Source organism: Excalfactoria chinensis, chromosome 10, assembly GCF_039878825.1.
Source record: "Excalfactoria chinensis isolate bCotChi1 chromosome 10, bCotChi1.hap2, whole genome shotgun sequence".
NCBI classification, from domain to species: domain Eukaryota; kingdom Metazoa; phylum Chordata; class Aves; order Galliformes; family Phasianidae; genus Excalfactoria; species Excalfactoria chinensis.
Window position 1 is genome coordinate 9,166,024 of NC_092834.1, and position 15,355 is coordinate 9,181,378.

Genomic DNA, 15,355 nt, shown 5'->3' on the forward strand with positions numbered 1-15,355 from the left:
AAATGATCCAAGGGATGGAACACCTCTCCCACAAGGACAGGCTGAGAGAGCTGGGGCTGTCCAGCCTGGAGAATAGAAGGCTCCAGGGAGACCCAAGAGCATCCTTTCACTATCTAAAGGGAGGCTGTAAGAAAAGAACAGACTCTTATCAAGGTTTGTTGTGACAGGACAAGAGGAAATGGTTTCAAACTAAAGAAAGGGAGATGTAGACTGGTTAGAAGGAAGAAGATTTTACAGTAACAGTGGTCAGGCACTGGCACAGGTTGTCCAAAGAGGTGGTGAGCGCCTCTCCCTTGGAGAAACTCAAGGTCAGGCTGCACCAGGATCTGAGCAACCTGATCCAGCTGCAGACGACCCAGTTCAATACAAGGAGTTGGACTAAATGACAATTAAAAGTCCCTTTCAAGAAAAATGGTTCTACGATTCTATGGATTTTGCTTTTAAATGACCTTTTCTATTTTACCTTCTGAATTCCAGATCAGTCTAGCCTACCTGCCTCAAATATTGTGCATACAAATACAGAATACACACACACTGTTAAATCCTTAATTTCAGACTTTTTTTTTCTTAAAATAGAACATCTTTTTAAAAGTAAAAACACAAAACTGATGTTTATCACTTCACCTACTCTCACGGCATGACACAACTGCTAAATTATACATCATGCCGCATGCCATGATATGTGAGTGTCTCAGAAAAAAACACAGTAGCCACCCTTACCAGGCAGTTTCAGTTTCCTGCAGCAGGAATTACAGTGATGCTTCGCTCTGAAGTTTTTTATTGCATCCTCTCCCAGATTGGCCGGACCAAACACCATATCATATGACCTTAGAAATAAAGGGCACATAAACACAGGCCGTGCTCTCCAGGAAACAACAACAACAAACAAGTACATTGTTCTTTACACTTTTCTTCAATCTCACCTTTTTTCTCCAGCTTTTATCACAGACGGATCTGTCAAATTTTCACCAACACCTTCAGATGCACAGGAGGAAACAGATTAATATATTACATCAGCGCATTAATATTGAAAAGCCTTGGCACTGTCAGCTATGACTTCTCAGCTTTCCCAAGAACGAAGGCAGAAGGAATCAGGCAGTATAGGACGGCGTTTATTCTTACACGAATTGCTCTTAAGTAGTTTGTACCTCTCAGGTTTCCTTCACTACTTTTGTGTCTGCAATTCTTAACCAGTTTTCACCTGAGAGAAATTTCTTACATAGAACTTCTCACAGACAGAATACATGGCACACAGTTCAGCATAAGCACAGCCTGCTATATTACTACTACTCAAATGTGCCTACAGACATATTATTGTTACGGTGCTTATCAGTAGTAAATCTTGTATACACCTATATTCTCTTTAGTGCTGTAGCATTCAGTGCCACACTCAATAAGCTCACCACCAATTCAGATTAACTAGATCAAAACACACTAAATACTGCTCATTATTTACTACCAGCATAAGAAGTCTTAATAAAACACGATTACAAGTGAGTCCAGGACTTGGACTCAATGGTCTTTATCAGTTCCTTCCTACCCAGGATATACTATGATTCTGTGAGAAAGACCCATATACATCTTTCCTTGATCCTTGACCCCAGTTTCAAAACAGGGACATTACCTTGCAGATCTAGTACAAGCAATTCCCCTCTTGTATACTCATATGTCCAATGGCTGAAAGCCAGCATAACCTCCTCTAGCATGTTGGCTGGAATTATTTCATCACCATTGTTGTTGTTATATTTTCTAAACTCTCCTGTCATGCACTCTTCAACTGCAAACCACTGCCCAGCAGAGTGGCAATATAACAGGAAAACCTCCAGGAACCTAGTAGTAAAAAGCATAATTAATGAACATGTTTCCAAAATAAATGACAAGTATACCAGAGCTAATGAATAATCATTTCATTTACTTATTTAAAACATTTGAAATTATTTTATCAAATCACGTATATTATCACACAAACCTAGAATTACTGAAAGAAAATACCAATAAAAACATTGCCAAGTATACTTATTACATTCTTAATAGCATTCTGAAACGTATAAATCAACACCTTAATATACTTGATCGACATCTTCACAACCCTGTAGGCATTGTTCTATATCAAAAACATGCAATACAACAGAAGTTCAAGGATACTCACCGTGGAGAGTATGGGATGGATTTGGGCTTCATTTGATTGAAAGCAAAGGTGAGCTTCTGTGCTGCCCTCTGCTGCTGAATTTCCTAGAATTCAAAGCCATATTTTATTGCTGCATTATATAACAGGAAACATTACACAGTTGAAAAGGCAGAGAGAACAGCAACTGCCAAATTGCTTGCTTTTTAGATTACGTCTACACTTTAAGATTTTTAGCTTTTTGATTAACTCAACCATAATGAAGCAGGGTTTTTTTTGTGTCTGTTTGGCCCTTTAGACCACAGAGAACAGCAAACTAACTTAAGCACAATGCTTGTCTATGCTCAGTAAATGACAAGAATAAAACTTACTCTCAAGCACAAGTGTAACACAGTATCTTCTTTATAAATGCTTGACCAAGTGTTCACAACTTCAGGAAGGAAAGACTTGATGATATAAAGATGCCCTGATTTCAGGATGTCATATTCTGACCATGTGCACACAACTTTAAGAGCTCGACGTAAACCTCCTCCCATCTCCTCTTTACTTAAAAACTCAATCTTCGCACAGAGCCCTAGTTGTGACCAGGAAGACATGCTGTTGTTCAAGATGCTGGGAGAACTTTCTTCGAGGCGATACACAGTGACTGGCTCACCTATGATACAATACAAAAAGCAATCAGCACCTTTAATTTTGAGGTATAAAACCGAAGCATTGAATATCTCTGGGTTATTAGATTGCAACACGTGAAATTGTTACTAACACTCTAAATTACTTAAAAATAATAATAATAATAATAATAATAATTTAGGCAAGCTGGCCAGAATTTCTTTCCAATTTCTTTCATATCAGCAACACAGAAGCACAAAGTTTTGATCCCCCCGATTGAAACTACTAACATCCCTACTAAAACAGCATTCTGTTTAAACTACATTTAGAACACTGAATAACTGCTTACACATACTTTAAACAAGTCAATACAATTCTTAACCTAAAGGAGTCCTTCCAGAATGCCTTTTCATCAAAATGTATCACCATTTCTAAAGACAAGCACAGTTAGATCTAGGCTTCACAAGCAAATGAGCTTCTGTAGAGAATGTCACACTCATTTATTTTTTGAGTGTTGCAAGACAGACACTATTTCAGTTCACTATCTACATTCAAGTTGCTACAACTAAGTGTGAAATTTGGCTTGATCGTTCTACATTATAAGAAATCTGGACAGGGTTTGTTTTCTGTCTTCCTCTCCAAAACTGTACATTAATCCAGCTGTTTCAACTCTGACCCTCTTCCCTCCACCCACTAGCAAGAATTACAGTTCTTACCCCTTGGAGGCACAGGAGTGAAAGGAATGCTCTGTGATAACCTCATCAAGTTATTTCTTTCTACAGCTAGAAAAAGAATAAAAGCATTCATCAGATTTTAAGGACCTAACAAGTGTCAGTAAAAACAGGAATGCTTATGAATAAGAGGCACTGACCTGAGTAGTAATAGTTGATATCCATGATTGGCTTGAAAGGAGAAGCAATGCCTGAGAGAGATCAGAAACTATGAGAGAAACTGCCCGATATCTGAGTTGTGTATTGAAACAACCATGCACAAAGACCACCTTTTCAAGCGGTTAGAGTTTTGAAAAAGACACTATGCAGAAAATTAAGCATCTCAGTACATCAGAAGAGACTGTAGAACCTGGCAGTAGACTGTTACTTAAAGTGATCACAGCTATCTGTCCCATTGCTCCAAAAAATACTCTGATAGGCTTGCTGATATGGAAAAGCTCCCAGCTTATTTACAGAAGAAACTATCAACGTACCATTCAGTGCATCTTCTTCAGAAGCCCTGTGAAATGCCAAAAAAGCAGCTGTCACTGTTTGTTAAAAACTTGCTTTACATTCAGCAATTCTAACACTTCATCCCAGGTCACCTTGTTAAGCTGACAGTAATGCCTTTACCCTATTTTTCAAGGGCAGCGCTACTGCTTAATTACAAAATGCTAATAGAAGGCTGTTAAGTAATCTCACAGCTTTAGAGCAATACTTTAAATACTACCCAGTCACGTACAACATTATGCAAAGTTTGCATCACAAGAGCTCATTCTCACAGAAGTGCTTTAATTACATTGTGTTCACAACAGCTATCACTTCTGTTATCAGATTAACAAGGTAATGGTTTTAACAATTAACTCAAGGGATAATTGTTAACAACAGCAATTACTGCACCATTTCAGAGGTTTACAAGTTGGAAAGGTTGGGTAAAGACCTTCACCAAGAAGTCAGCTCCCAAACAAGTGTCAATATAAACATTTTCATGTGAGAACATGTTTTGCCCTCTGATGTGACCCCATTAATTTAAATAGAACCTGTCACAGCATTCCAGTGAACACATTCAGTTATTTATTACAAAAATCCTTAAACCTTGTTTTTTCATTAAGCACAACCAAGTACCACTATGGACAAAGACAATAACCAAAAAGAAAAAGAATACATAGAGAGAGAAAGAGTAATGGAATTTCTCCACTACTAGAAAAGTTACTTACATTTGACTGCTACTTGAAGGTCTACCTTGCAACCAATCCTTTAAATCAAAGGGGAAAAAAAAATAATAATTAAAAGAAAAAATTCAGTTTTGTAAGGAGAACCTATTATATTTAATTGTGAGCGTGAGAGAGTTACACATTTTAAGATCTTGCAGTGCAGTCTATTTATTGGAAAGATCCCATTAGGCCATACTGCAGTTGGGTGGAAATATTCAAATACATGTAAGGAATGGCAAAAACAAAAAAAAATAAAATAAAAGCCTATATTCTTTTTTTTTTTTTTTTTTTCCTTTGAAACATTTTTATTCTTAAACAAAAAGGCTCATTTAAACAGGAAGGAACACGTATTTTCATAATAAAAATATTCACAGTAAATAATGGAGAATATGTGAAACAACTACCCTCGGCCAAAACAGTTTTCCTCCTGTTATCTCCTTGAACAAATAAGACTACAAATCAGTTTTATTCTTTTGTTTCTTTTCCTTTTACTCCTTCAGTTCTAGTTCTATTTGACAACATTAGCAACAACAACAGCAGCAACAGCAACAATGAAGGAGGAAGAGAATACAAACCGTAAGCAAAGCTGCTTTAGAGTCCACCTGCTGAGTGTCTTCATTCGATGCTCTTCTACTCTTGCTGGGTACTACAAATGAAAAGATTCATAATTGAATACAGATTTGCATTTACTTGCCTATGTGACCATTACAAATTTCCAACACTGACTAAATTCCTTACCTTTTTACAACTATTTGGCTATTTGTTGTGGCAATCTCAAGGTAACAGGAATTAAGCTGGCATAGCTACATCTATCACAAGGAAACAAATGGCACCAATCATAAAATCAGACACGTTTAACTTTTTGTGTCTTCTTTGTACCCTCCTGGAATATGCACTGTCAATACAACTGAATGAAAAGAAAAATAGGTCACCTGAAAAGATGACACACTTACGTTGTTCTGAATGGGCTGCCAAAGGGTCGGTAAACCCTCCACAAGAACTAGACTGTCTGAGACCACAGTCAGTTTGAAGACCCTACAAAAGAAATATACACACATTGATATCAGTTTAGAGCTACTGCTCCTTCAGCATGCAATGTGCCTACTTTTCTTTTTTAGGACTACCTATAACTACAATAAAAGTACATATGCCTTGTAAACTTCCGGATGTACCTCAAACACCTTTCTGTACAAAAATGCTCAAGTCACTCTCATTTCAGCTAGCACTCTTCACAGTAAATATCAACTCCTAACGCTTCCAGGTACTTATTAAGACTACTGATCTATTCTGAAGGAATGTTATTAAAGACAATGTTAAGGTATGATTGCAGAAATGTACATTATGCTGGATCTCTACAAGTATCACGTTCAGCTGTTCTGTCATGTCTTCATTAATTTCCTATTCTCATTTGAGAACTTGGCTAAGACTGAAACTAAAGTTCAGTTTAAATAAGCCACTGAAAATAAAAATAATATTTAAGTAAATTTTGCCACAGAAATCTACATTTTATGAACTGAATCTCCTCACAGACACATTTCTTAGTTACCAGCTTTCTGAATATCTACTTGCTGTATCTGGCTCAACCACAGTTTTCCAAATCATGAATGACAGTAAAGCTTTCAGAAAAAATGACAGTTCCCAAAGAGAAATTAAGGCTCAGACAAACTTCCCCAAGTTTTGCTTTTTCATTATTTTGTTGTTTAAGTAATCATCAGAATTCATTATATCTTTCCTTTACAGATACATGACCTACAAAAACAGAGTTCCCCATCCTCACTGTAAAGAATACATTCATTCTCTGTTAAATATTGACTCTAATAAATGGAAACCTTTTTTACTTACTTGCAGCCTGGTAGTCTCTATGCCCTCCAGTATGGCTTTCTTGAAGTCTTCCTGTTGCTCCTTTACAAAAAGACAGATTGTTAACATCAAATTGTTAACATTATTAATAGAAGCACCAGAATTCACACACACACAAAGCCTTTTGGTCACATGCTACACTTATCAGAAAGCATAGAAAGAGCAACTTGGCAATACTGGCATTGCAAACTGTCACTAGGCAATTCTTAAGTCAGACTTCCCCAAACGAGGGGTAACTGCAAATAGTTAACTTGTAACCAAGCTGTTCTATGGCTGATCCATTGATTTATTAATTTAACACTACAGTAAAAAACCCTTGTCTTTATATATATGCACGTGTGTGCATGTACACTATAAGCATCTGGAATACGAATTCATCTAATAAATTCACAGTAGTTATTTGTACTTTTATTTAAGCAAACTATAATTACATATCATTTATTTGAAGATAAGTTTACCAGAAAGGGTTTTTCTTCTTCAAATCATAAGAATTTTTGTGCTAATTGCAGTCACTACTTTAGTCGTGTACACTATCATCTTGCACTATACAATATCACTATAAATCACTTAAATCTTCCTAAATGCTGATGTTGAAATTTTCATGCGTCAAATGTTTCATTTGAAAACATCATCCACTAACTATGGGACAGAAAATTTGATCTTAACTTTAATCTACAGTTGTTTCACTTCAGCTTTGTAAGCTCTTCAGATTATGAAGCAACAGTACCTGATGCACACTTAAGGCTGCATGAGCTTTCACTCAATTGCTTATAATAAGAGATGCATTCCTTCCAGGTTGCATTTTGCAAAGCTCTTTCACTGTATTTGTTCTTAAGACGTTTAAGTGAAGTTAAAATAAAAAAACATAAATCAATATAAACTTCTAAGCTTACCTCGATATCAGCACTTCTTTCTTTAATTTTGCTTGCTGCCTCCTTGAACCGCTGCAATTCCATGCTGTCTCTGTGACCTTTGACACAGTGAATTGAAAAAGTATTTAAAATCAATGGCAATTGGCCGCGTCCTGACTATGGCAATAGTCTGTATCATAACAAAGGGCTGCAAGCCATCTAATTTCTGCGTGCCTGAATGCACCAGAGAACATTTTCCAAACACAGTAAAATCAATCTGTCAAAATATCAATACAAAACTGCTGCTTTTCCCACATTGCATGGACTACAATTGAAAATGTGGAATTAACCTTTTCAGATTTTACCTAAATGTACGTTCCTCACATGAAAGGAACCAGAGAGTGTGCACTCAGTGCTTTTATGCAGCCATGATAAATGAAGGAAAAGCAGACAGTTTTATGAGGTAGCTTTTAAAACATACCCTTCATCCTCCCAGTTGTAAGAAATACTCTCCACGACTTTACCAAGCACGTGGCCTTGTAATGAATGAAAGCCAACTTGGATTGATAATGGAAAGCTGCTCTGCACCAGAAGTTTTGTAAAATCTGGATGGTAAGAATGAAGAGTGTGTTCAAAATGCTAGACATCAAAAAACCATACAGTAAAAATTTGGCTCCAGTAAAATAAGTATAGTTAGTATTTAAAGTTATTAGTACATTCACAGATTAGATAGATTTATACGATCGCTGAATCCAGTACTTCTGTTTAGTCTTGCTTTCTGAATTAGAAAAAAGGAGGTGGCATTCTTCCTTTAAATTAGGAGGAAATTATAAACAGTTAGTATGCACAAATGCAGAGACACTCTTCCTACAGTAACAGATCTATAAATGATTTATGTAGGTATCATCTTAGAACTCTCAGTTTCACAGTAGTAAACTCTTGTCTAAAAACTGAAACTTTACATCCTCAGCACATCTTTGAATTAGGAGACATCCCTGCGCTGGGGCAAGACAACACTTCAATAGGCAACTTAACAATTCCAGATACACTGAACCTGCTTAAAGCTTTGTATGTTTCACAGAAATCGGTTAGTAAACCCACACCTGTATTTTGCAATGAATCTGCCACTGTTTTACCATTCAAATATGAAGATGTGACTTTTTAGTGGTAAGCAAAATTTAAGGGGAGGCATAACGCTGTTATTCAATGAAAGGATTTTGGAAGCTTCCTGAAAGGACTGCTAAAAAAAATACATAGCAACAGTGGAAGATCCCAATTACAACAGTGTTTAGAAACACAGTATAGGAGGATCCCTCAGTTTGACATAGATACCACAAAGATATTCATCCAGGATTCCATCAGCCTAAGAAGTCTTCTGTAATTAAGCCAAGGAATAGACAATATTTTTAAATTTATGAAATGAAATGAGCTTTATAATAAGTTGCAAAGTTTATCTACAACGGCCGCACCAAGTTGCAGAGCAGCTGATTGCATAAAACTGCTATACTCAACAACTGGCTAAGGTTGTCCAGAAAAATATTGTCTATGTGACAGAATTATAAAGAAATGATAATTTTTAAGTAAAAAAAAAAGTTCAAGCAACATAGGGAAATTAGAGATGTTAAAAGCAAAAAAAGCAGAGCAAAATGGTAGAATAAAGTCACCTGCAACCGGAATACACCCAAAATACCATACAATTCTTGATAAGTCAAACCTTGTGGTTTAGATTTGGTCCACAGTTTATGAAGCAGTCCCATAAGGATGTTAGAACATAAATCTTGGTTTTGTAGTTCCATTGCATGGACATGCTGACTTTTGGAAAGTTCATCTTTAACATTCACTTTTCCATGTGAGTCGTTGACTGTTGACGTCAAGTCGCCAGTTGACAAAGACAACTTCGTTTGGGGTTTGTTCTTCGATAAGTTGACAGAGGACTGGTGATCACATTTGTCAACTCTGCAGCTGTAGTTATCATTAGTGTCACTCTCATCATGAATAAAACCACAATTAATGTATCCTCCATTTTCAACACAAGGTTGAGTGAAAGCAAGGCAAGCAGAGCCAGAAGCAAGAGGATAAGAGCAGCTAATTATGACTTCAGGACATTCAGAATCTACTTTGTTATACTTACCCACAAAAGCACCAAATTCTACATTATTATCTCCTTCTGTAGCCTTAGAACAAACAGTCTCTTCATGCTTTGTTGAAGAATCCATCTGACTTTTGCAACTGGGGCGAGATGGAGTGCTAACAAAAAATTTAGCTGTTGGGGATGTTACATGTGGCATGCTGTTGGATGAATTGCCTAATTTTTTACTTCTACTAGAGGATTTTGAGATCTCTGAAGCCTGTGTTCGCTGGCGAAGTTCTGTAGGGGAAACAACGTTGGAAAATAAGGCACTGCCTGAGGAACCTGCCTCTTGAAAGTTTATTTCTTCTCTTCGGGCAACTTGAGCCAACTCCTGACCAATTGTCTTATGCTGGACTTCTTTGTCATCACGTATCAAAATGTTACAGAGTAAAGCGTTGTTATTCTCAAGGCCTCCTTGCGGAAAAGAACCGAAGACATTTCCAATGCTGTGCTTTTTCCACACAGAAGATCTTAGAGAGCCATCATCGATGAGGTTTTGTGCCAAGTGTTTTGAAATGCTCAATTCCCGCGTAATTTCATTGTGAACCTTGCTAGCTTCTGAAGCTTTCTGTGCAGTCAGTGTCTTCAGAGTATCCACTGTTAGAGCAGAGAGATCCTGTAGGTGGCCAATCTGTGAATCTAAAGACTGCAGTGACCGTTTTATGTAGTTGACACGATCACCAACTTCCTTTATCTGAATGCACATCTGTTCCACCCTAAGAAAAATCAAATTATGAAGGAGCTATGAAAGGTATTTTTTTCAACAAGCAAACAGAACATCTTTGTAACTTTTTCTGCCTAAGGAAAAAAAAAACAAAACAAACAAACCAAAAAAAAAAACACCTAAGATTTCAGGATTCAATAAACAAGGGCATTGGACTTCTTCGTAATACAACATTCGTACATATTTTTCAATCAGAGTTAGTGTACACATCTACAAAGGGCCTACAGCAAGCTTTCAAATGCTTTGTCTTACAGCTGCCTCAGCTTACCAAGTGCTGGCAGTGCTATTCTGCATATCAGGAAACAAATCACATTATTAGCTTCTTACAGCAACAAAAAGTTTGCACAAATACTTTGACTGTTTTATTGAATTGCATTTAGTCTCCTCAAAGCAGTTAAGAATCACAGAAGTTCTAAGTCTCTCTATTCAGAGTTTTATTTGTAAAAATGTTACCTCTCAAAAGTGACTCGAATCCTCTCCTCACTTCCAGAATGAAATTTGTCATCCTTCTCATTGAAATACATTTCAACACACAACTCTTCAAAATCATGAAGTTTCTTTTGATCTTCTTCTGTCAGGAAGAGTTCTAAAAAAGAGATTAAACAGTTCAGAAGATGAATACAAAGTAAAGCAGTATAAGGCAATGGAGATTAATAGCCACAACCTTACAAATGGTGTTAGAAGAAAAAGAAGTGAAATCTAGGACCCTTCCTTTCCTTGCTAGAGAAAAAGGCAGAGAAAGTCAAGGACTTTGCCTAAAATAAGAGCAATGATATTTACACACCTCATACCCACACACCTTCTTTCTTTAAGGCGGGGGCTATGTTCCTTAGATTTCTTAGTTGGATTTTATAATTATGATTTTTATTTATTTATTTAATTATTTAATTTTCAAAAGGAAATAAGATCAGTTTTCAGGAAAAAATACACACACACACACACACACACACACAAAATATCTATAAATACATCTTTTCCCATTAACGCAAAAAGAAAATGCAATATCTTGGTGGCTTGTTTGTTTTTGTTATAATTTAGTCTAACTGCGGATTTTCTTGGGGCTGCATATTATACTTTGTAAAGACACCGAAACTTTGAACAGAATCAGTCTTACTCAACAACTGACAATAAATATATATATATATACTTAGAATCATAGAATATTCTGAGTTAGAAAGGACCCACTAGGATTACCAAAGTGAATCTTCTCCATTTTGTTGAGAATACACATTTTAACCAAGACCGCACTTTCTTGCTTTAAACATATTAAAAAATAATAATAATAATAACTTTTTTTTTTAAATAGTAACTGCTCATACTTGGCCCATCTGAAGTCTTGTCTGTCTTTCTTCTTTTACATATACAACACAACAGGGAAGCCATATGGCTAAGAATAATAAGTGGTGGAGGCAGAACAGGTTTTTCATGGTAGGCCATAATGAAATGGTAGCGTTGGTACTTCCATACAATGTTTGAAATTGCCTTTACTTGTAAATACACATTGCTGAAAGGAAGAAAAAAAGAAAGCATTTAGCAATTCAAGTTTTGTTCCTTTTTAGTGCTTGCTGTCAAGGTGTTTAAAAAACTAAACAAAACAATTAAACAATAAAATAAAAATCCTCCAACAATCTTGAGTCCTAAGGCTACTTAGTTGAGAAAGGAAAACACAAACTTGCCTTTCACTGCACAAGTAACAGCAGTGGAGGCTGTAAACATTCTAGAAAAGATCGTGCTCCAAAGGAGGAAGAAAATTAGAAATCTCTCATCTGGCATCATCTCAGTACCTCTCCTCAAAAATTGAAGGCATTGAGATCAATTGAAAATTTGTCAAAAAGTATTTGCCACTCAACAGTTTTGAATTTATTTATTTATTTTAAATCAGTCCACATTATTTCTGCAGCCTACCATTCCTCGATGTTAGCAAGCTGCTTATTCCCACACATAAAATACTTGCAGATAATCCCAATAGACTTAAACTACCCTACAACTGAACTCAATTGAAGGGAGATTTAAATGAATTTAGGAACACCAGTCAATATACTGATCCAGAAACAACCCTGCTTCCTTTCAAAGAAAAGAAATTATAAAATACTTTCCAAGTTAGTATAAAAATCTCATTCCCTTCAGTCTCACAGATACGACACATTAGTCACATCACAAATTTCCCTTCCTTGTCATGTCGTTTGCATTGAGGAAGATTAGCTTTTGAACGTGCAAATGCTTACACCAAACTGAATTGCCTCAAACTGGTAATAGTTCTTATCTTACCATCATTAAAGTGAAATTAGTATATCAAAGGATTAGCAAAAATAAGTAATTACCCCATATACTTACTTGAAAAATGCAATAAGGAGATTAACCATAATTATGTACTGTACAAAGAGGTAGACAGCTTGAAGAAATGGGGTCAACCATGTTCCTGGCCCGCAGAGATGAGCAACTTGCGACTCAGAATTATTTGCACAAACTGAGTTGGGGGAAAAAAGCACAATAGGTACAACTTTTAGAACTCACAGCAGATACAGACAGGAGAAATGATCAAAGACTGCACAATAACCAACATGCACTGTTCTGCAATTCAAAATACCCCTGTGTATTTAGAAATATAGAAGTAAGATACAGGAGACAGTTCTTAGTTATTACCATGGTATGCTTACATTATTGCTTTTAAAATAAATACACATATATAAGAAGAAATACACATACAAAAGAAGAAGAAAAAGAAATAACATAATATCAAAACAGCCAAAAATTATGAAAAGGTATCTGTGTGGAAAAATTCCAAAATACTGTTAGGAATAGCCTTTTAGAAACCCCACTTAAGTAGAATTTTCATTCTCAGCTATTTAAGCTTTATAAAGTATAATGGAAGAGTCAAGAAGTTACATAGCTGCAAGTGACAAAGAGAAGATAAGCCAATGAATGGAATCTACATCAACAGCACTGGACACTTCACGTCATAAAATAAAATCTTAATAAGATATTATCAGAATAAGCCTTCTTACTTTCTTCAGAGTCTTACCATCAATTTCGTAGGCATACACTTCACCAAAAATCATCCAGTATGGATGAAATACAATATCTCTAGCAAGAGTCCAAGACGGCGCCTCATTAGGGTACAATATTGCCTTCCTGGGAACACCAAAACTAAGCAGTACGAGTGCCATAATCACCACAATGTAAAACATGTTGGCCACCTATACAAAAATAATAATATTATATTATTATAATATATATATATATAAATACACAAACACATATACATATACACACACACAAGTCAGTTAAAGCACAAGGTCAAAATTAGGGATTCACAACTTTAAACATTGTTACACTAACAGCATAAGTTTGATGAATTCTTTGTGTTGTTTAAGGAAAAGTCTAAGATGCTTGCATTTCAGTCAGAAAATTTTGCTAAATAACAAACCCTGTACAAAATTTCATTTTTATTTCCTCTATTTTCTTATAACATGTTTACTGCTCTTAGCCAAAAGCTATTTTTTTTCTTTTTAACTCAAATACTCATTATGTGGAAGAGCAGCAGCTGATGAAGAAGCATTAGTTCCTGAATTCAGTGAAGAGCAGTACAAAAGGTATCTGTAGCTTCTGAAGGACTAAGAAAAGACTGAAAAAACAGAACCAATGCTACTACCAAGAAATCAAATTGAGAAAACGAGCAGCTTGATGCATTTTAAAGAATGACAGCATTTAACTTTGTAGGAACCATTTTAGTGGGAGTGGGAACACCCCCTCATATATATGGGCTTAAAATGTTGTCACTTGCTCTTCATTTCTCCTCTTATGACTTTAATTGATCACTTTTCTCAATCTCATTGTAGAATTCTACCTCCACTCCAGCTGTGTTAATTCTGGTTTGGTAGCCACCACTCATCAACTGCTTGCCTGAAAATATGCTCTCACACAACAAAACACAACTACGCTACATGACTGGTAATGAACACAGTTGGAGTAGACCTCAGTGTTGGACACCAGCTAACATATGAAATAACATTCTACCAGGATGGAAGAAAGAAAATTTGAAGGCTACATTGTCACATTTAGCAGAGTGTGAGTATACACAACTGTAAGGGAAGACAGCCTGTAGAGAGTATCTAATTTTAAGAGCAACTGTGGAAAGCTACCCAAAAACATTTAGAACAGCTCACTTACAGGGAAGTTAAGATAAAGTTAAATCTTGTAGTAGATAGCACAAAGTCAAGGAAACCCTGAGGAGTATAAATAGATTTCAAAGCCAAAAGGGAAGCAATGCTAGATTAACCAAGTAAGGACTACTGTGATATTCTTTCAAGTCTCAGACATTTAACAGAGTTCAAAAGGAAGATCATCCTCTTTTTATAGATCCATGACAGAGAAAGTTCCATAATAAAGATGACTTCTAACAGTGTTTGTTTTGAAACACATTAAGTTAGATTCCAGTTAGCTACTTCTACACACTGAATTGTTGATGTATTACAACAGGATAAGCAACATGTTTTGAAATAAAACCGAGAAGTTATAAACAAACGCATTAAGAAAAAGGTATTTCAGTCAAAAAGACAAAAGTAGAATTTCCTTACCATTTTTCCAATCATCATAACGTAAGGGCCAGCCTGTTGGTTAACAGCTAAAAAATCCAGTAATCGCACGTACCAAAAAATTATATTGAGACAGTATGTTATTCTTCCAGCAACAAATACGTAATTTTCTCTATAGGTGTTTTCACCAAAATTCCCCTTTGCTCCAAATCTTAAAACAAATCCAATGAAGAAAGTGACAATAGCAACTGTGTCACTAATATTGAAGTAATCGCTGAACCACACTTTAATCTTCTGATTAATTTTCCCAGCTTCTGACATAAAAAAAATCTGCAATGAAAAAATAAACAGGTCTGCTCACATTCAGTCCAAATAAAACAACACCGGAACTGATGAATCACGTTTGGAAAATTTTGTACTTGCAAAAATAAAATACCTATTTGAGTGGACAACTGTTTGGCACTGAGGAATCCAAAGAACAGCGTTTAACTGTGCCAGCTTCATAACTATGAGAAGGAAACAGTGCTTCCTTATGTCTGAACAACTTACGAAGGAATTGTTTTATTTGTTGTTGATGTTTATTTTTTTGTTTTTCC

At 35.9% G+C, this 15,355-nt stretch overlaps 1 protein-coding gene across 1 annotated transcript in view; it reads right to left on the bottom strand.

The window, feature by feature from the left end:
* Positions 1-15,355, bottom strand: part of TRPM7 (transient receptor potential cation channel subfamily M member 7) — a 53,498-nt gene that overhangs the window by 1,844 nt on the left and 36,299 nt on the right. Inside the window, exons 21-39 of the mRNA XM_072345313.1 lie at positions 14,802-15,089; positions 13,247-13,421; positions 12,559-12,691; positions 11,544-11,728; positions 10,678-10,810; positions 9,501-10,216; positions 7,412-7,488; positions 6,501-6,560; positions 5,612-5,693; positions 5,234-5,304; positions 4,662-4,699; positions 3,939-3,964; positions 3,606-3,656; positions 3,451-3,516; positions 2,497-2,780; positions 2,150-2,232; positions 1,625-1,830; positions 924-975; positions 721-827 (exon numbers count right to left, since the gene is read on the bottom strand). Of these exons, the coding sequence (XP_072201414.1) occupies positions 721-827; positions 924-975; positions 1,625-1,830; positions 2,150-2,232; positions 2,497-2,780; positions 3,451-3,516; positions 3,606-3,656; positions 3,939-3,964; positions 4,662-4,699; positions 5,234-5,304; positions 5,612-5,693; positions 6,501-6,560; positions 7,412-7,488; positions 9,501-10,216; positions 10,678-10,810; positions 11,544-11,728; positions 12,559-12,691; positions 13,247-13,421; positions 14,802-15,089 (2,833 nt within the window). The remainder of the gene's footprint in view (positions 1-720; positions 828-923; positions 976-1,624; positions 1,831-2,149; positions 2,233-2,496; positions 2,781-3,450; positions 3,517-3,605; positions 3,657-3,938; positions 3,965-4,661; positions 4,700-5,233; positions 5,305-5,611; positions 5,694-6,500; positions 6,561-7,411; positions 7,489-9,500; positions 10,217-10,677; positions 10,811-11,543; positions 11,729-12,558; positions 12,692-13,246; positions 13,422-14,801; positions 15,090-15,355) is intronic.